The 4,226-nt window shown below is 47.8% G+C and overlaps 1 protein-coding gene across 2 annotated transcripts in view; it reads right to left on the bottom strand.

Moving 5' to 3' along the window:
• Positions 1–700: 700 nt before the first annotated feature.
• Hmgxb4 (HMG-box containing 4) overlaps positions 701–4,226 on the bottom strand; it is a 28,591-nt gene continuing 25,065 nt past the window's right edge. For both annotated transcript variants that reach the window (XM_004623871.2, XM_023717209.1), the window contains 2 exons: positions 3,444–3,566; positions 701–3,041 (listed from right to left, as the gene is read on the bottom strand). In XM_004623871.2, coding sequence (XP_004623928.1) covers positions 2,997–3,041; positions 3,444–3,566 — 168 coding nt within the window. In that variant the 3' untranslated portion in view covers positions 701–2,996. The remainder of the gene's footprint in view (positions 3,042–3,443; positions 3,567–4,226) is intronic.

Raw genomic sequence — 4,226 nt, 5'->3', positions numbered from 1 at the left:
AACATCCTTCCTCCAAAGTTTAGATTAGCCACAGGCTTACAGGTGGGACTGCAAGCTGAGCAGACCAGGCGAGAGGCCAGACACAGCAGGGATGGATCTGGTGGGCACAGGCTTCTGCTCCACCCTCATGCTGACAGGACAGCACCAGGATGTTCACAGTTCTGCATACTGGGAAACGGCAAGAGCCATCAATTTGTGAAAGACAGTCACGGGGCCGAGGAGATAGCTCAGAGGCATAAGCACCTATCTGGCAAGCACAAGGTCCGGAGCTTGATCCCAGGCTCCACATGCTGTGCTGGCCCCAGAAACCTGGCGCAGCATGGGTTTCTGCTCTTCAGAAATAGGGTAGTGAGGAAGAGTAATACTTCATCTCACAGTTTTGACATTATTGAAGAGTTTGAAGTTCTTTATAAGGAATTAGAACCACAAAACAATGATTGTTTTTTGAGATATAAACCTTAAAGTATAGATGATTTGAAGTTTTTAGAACAGACCAGAAGAAGGGAGAAGTGACCACGCTGTGTCGTCCCAGGAACCAGGCGTCTGTAATCCCAGCACTTGGGTGGTTGAGACAGCAGGATCACTGTGAGTTCAAGACTAACCTGGGCGCTACAAAAGTGAGCACAAGGCCAGCCGAAGTGCAGAGCGAGACGCAGTCTCAAAATTAAGCCACCAGTCAAGGGTGTTCAGGGTGTAAAGGTTAACAGACAGTAAGATGCACATCAGAAAAGTGGCTGAGGTTAGTAACTATGCCTCTACCTTAGTTCTTTATTTTAGAGAAAATTTTGGTAGGAAAAAATGTGAAAAAGAGCAAGTTTTCTAATTTCACAGCAAATACGATTAGCATGATTAGGGAAAAGACAGCTGAGACTAAACTACAAATATTTAAAATGTGATTTTTTTTAATAATATAAGTACAAAATCTTATTTCTTTATACAGTCATAATGGGATTTGGGTCAAACCACTGGAAGTTAAAAAACAAAATAAAATGATATAAAAACTGCAAGAGGGGGTCTGAATCCAAAGTTTTTCTTCTATTAAGTACCAAATACCACAAGATACAGATTATCATACAAATGTGCACAAATCTTAAATACAAATATAGCAGGGCTGGGTTTCAAAGGAAAAAACAAACACAAGAAAACAGAGCAGGTTCTTCCCAGGATTCCATCAACAGTTCTCCGGCTTGAGCCATTGGTGGTTTGTGAGTGACTCCCATGGGAGGGGAGTCACTGATGGCCCACAGCACCTGATGGGAGGGGACTGTCACGCCTGTGGCGCTGGTGGGTCAGAGCCGTCTGTTGGCGAGGCACGTGTGTCCTAGACAAGGTGAAGGTCTGCCTGGCTTCCTGTGTCCCACCCTGCCCAGTCACATTTCGCAGAAGCTTCCGTGGGTGAGGGCTGGACAAGGCTTGGCACGGGCAAGCCAACGTCCTGCTTTCCCTGATTCCCATTTCCTTGAGCAAGCTACGGAACAGCTCTGCGCTTGTGAGCTCAGTGCCAGCATGGCTCTGAGGAGCCCTGCCCTGTGACAACGCTGGCCAGGAGGGACCGTATGGCCCCACAGCCCCATGGTGCCACTGGCCATGCCAGCGTGGCTCGCAGGGAGCCACCTAAACCAGCCACTGTCAAGTTCATCCCACCTGGGACACAGGTCTGCTCTTTAGAAATAAGGGTAGCAGGGAAGGGTAATACTTCTTTATTTCACGTTTTTGACATTATTGAAAGGTTTGAAGTTCTTTATAAAGAATTAGAACCGCAATACAATGATTCTTTTTTGAGATATAAAACCTTAAAGTATAGATGATTTGAAGTTTTTAGAAGAGACCAGAAGGGAGAAAGGAGAAATGACTAATCTGTATCTTTCACACACCGCTGGTGGCGGAGGTTTTGTTATTAAATTATATATACAGAAATTTACAGCATAAATTAAAATCTAAGAAATTTAAGAGTTAAATACACATAATTAAAATACACGTTCACACACACATAAATAAATCTACGTGAGACTGGAGTCGTTCTGCAGTGCACTCACGTGAGACACAGAGTGCTGTGTCTGCTGGAAGGGAGGCGCTAAGACAAACCCACGAGTGATGTGGGACCAAGTCTATCTTCCATAACCACCGAGACACTGAGCAGTAGCATCTGGGGACGTGGTGGCCCATCTAGCGTTGCCAAGTGAAAGATGCCAGCTCTTGGGTCTGCAGACCAAATACTGTGGCCCGGCTGGACCTCGGCAGCTTCACCCTCTCAGGGACTTCTCGTTGCCATGAGTCATGCAGCCCTTGGTGTCCCTCAAGGCTGCCAAAGGTACACTCTGATTTTTTTTTTTTTGGTACCAGGGATTGAACTCAGGACCTTGTGCTTGCCAGGCAGGCACTTATGCCACTGAACTGTGTCACCAGCCCCTTCCAATGTGATTGTGGGAGGTGGATGCTGTGAAGGGACTGCAACGACCTCTCCTCAGCCCACCTAAGTGCTCAACAGCAATGGTGGGCAGGACACTGTCACCTCCCACCAAGGTCACTTTAGGTCAGCCAGCATTTCTCTTAATCCTTATTACATTTCAGCTGTACGACAGATAAGGCAAATGGTCAGTGATGGGTCTGGAGGTACCACTGATTTAGGAAAAAAAAAAAAAAAAATCACACTTTAGCTGTCTGTAACAGGCACACTTGGTACCTAGAACAAGACCCCAGTCACAGGTGACACTGATTTTTAAGGCAGATTTAACCACCACAGAGAATAAATTCCAAGCCCTTATTCCTGCCAAAGTTTCCTCTTGGCTACACCTTTGCAAAATCATAAAATTACTAAAGCAAAGTAGTTACAGTCCTATCTATATACTGTACATTATATATGTATATAATATATATAGATATAGATATAAAAATTAAAAACCCACACCCAGAGGCCAGTGAAGGGTCTGCAACAGTGATCTGTACACCAACCAGCAAAAGGGCCGGGGAGGCTTCTGTTCCAGGGTGCTCTGTGGTCACAGTCCAGGCATGATGTAAGCAATGTTGTCTAGTGTGTTTGACTGCAAAACAAGAAGAGGTTCAGCTGAGGAGTGTTTCCCACTGCTTGGGAGGGGCGGGAAGTGGAAGCAGCCGAGGGTGAGGAGGGGGCAAGATGCAGCCAGCTGACGGACTGTTACACCAGGAGCTACTCTGCTCACGTCTCCTGTTAATCCCAGTATCAGTGAGGCAGAGAATCCCCAACTGTCTGGGTGCACAGATGTGCGAACAGGAAACAAGGAGGTACAGTACTTCCCGGCTGGGGTCCATGTCCCCAGTGCTGGTCTCACTTCAAGCGCAGCACTTCATAGCACAGCACTGCACTCCACGCCCAGGGAGATGGAGGCAGCTCAGGAGCCAGTCCCTGACCTGCTGATTCCCCAGGAGCCTGGGCCCCTCCGGGCAAGGACAACAGGCAAACTCACCAAGACCTGCTTGGGACAGCCGTTCAGCTCAGGTAGCTGTGTGGTCAGACACGCCAAGGGGCCGAGAGCACAGATGATAGAATCCAGAAGCACAGACAAACTGCCAGACACAGCCACCATGCCCTGAAAGGAGGGGAGACTGTCACTCGCCCCACGTGCCCCCCACACTCTCCCCTTTCTTTCTGACTTGCTCATATGACGTTCCTTCATTTGTTCATCCATTCATCTGTCCATTTATTGTCTTTTTTTTTTGGAGGAACCAAGGATTGAACTCAGGCCCTTGCGCTTGCCAAGCAAGCGCTTATTCTACTGAGCCATCTCCCTGGCCCCATTTATGGTCTTTTTGAGACAGGGTTTACTATGCAGTATAGGTTAGCATTTAACTCACTTTGTAGCCCAGGCTGGGTTCACACTTGCAGCAGTCTTCCTGCCTCCCCGAGAGCTGGGATTAGAGACATGTGCCATGACGCCTGACCTCATGTAGGGTGCGGAACGTGACTGCTACCATCAGCCTTACAAACTGCGCCTCTGGTGGTCCGGCTTTGCCAAGTGCCTCCCAAAGTCACTGCCGTTCTCACAGCTGCCAAGGCCAGAGGCTTGGCCACTGCACTCTTTCCCTCCTCACTCTCCTTGCCCTCGACTTCCAGGAGCTGGTGGTCCAGCGAGAGGGTAAGAGCTCGCACCCTGAACCTCATTCCTTTTTTTTTTTTTTTAAATTATTTATTTATTTTTATTTATTACATTTATTTATTGTGTGTGTGGCCAGCTCAGCCCACCAGGGGG

Source organism: Octodon degus, unplaced genomic scaffold (assembly GCF_000260255.1).
Source record: "Octodon degus isolate 3935 unplaced genomic scaffold, OctDeg1.0 scaffold00004, whole genome shotgun sequence".
NCBI lineage: Eukaryota > Metazoa > Chordata > Mammalia > Rodentia > Octodontidae > Octodon > Octodon degus.
This window is presented reverse-complemented; position numbering and strand designations above follow the sequence as displayed.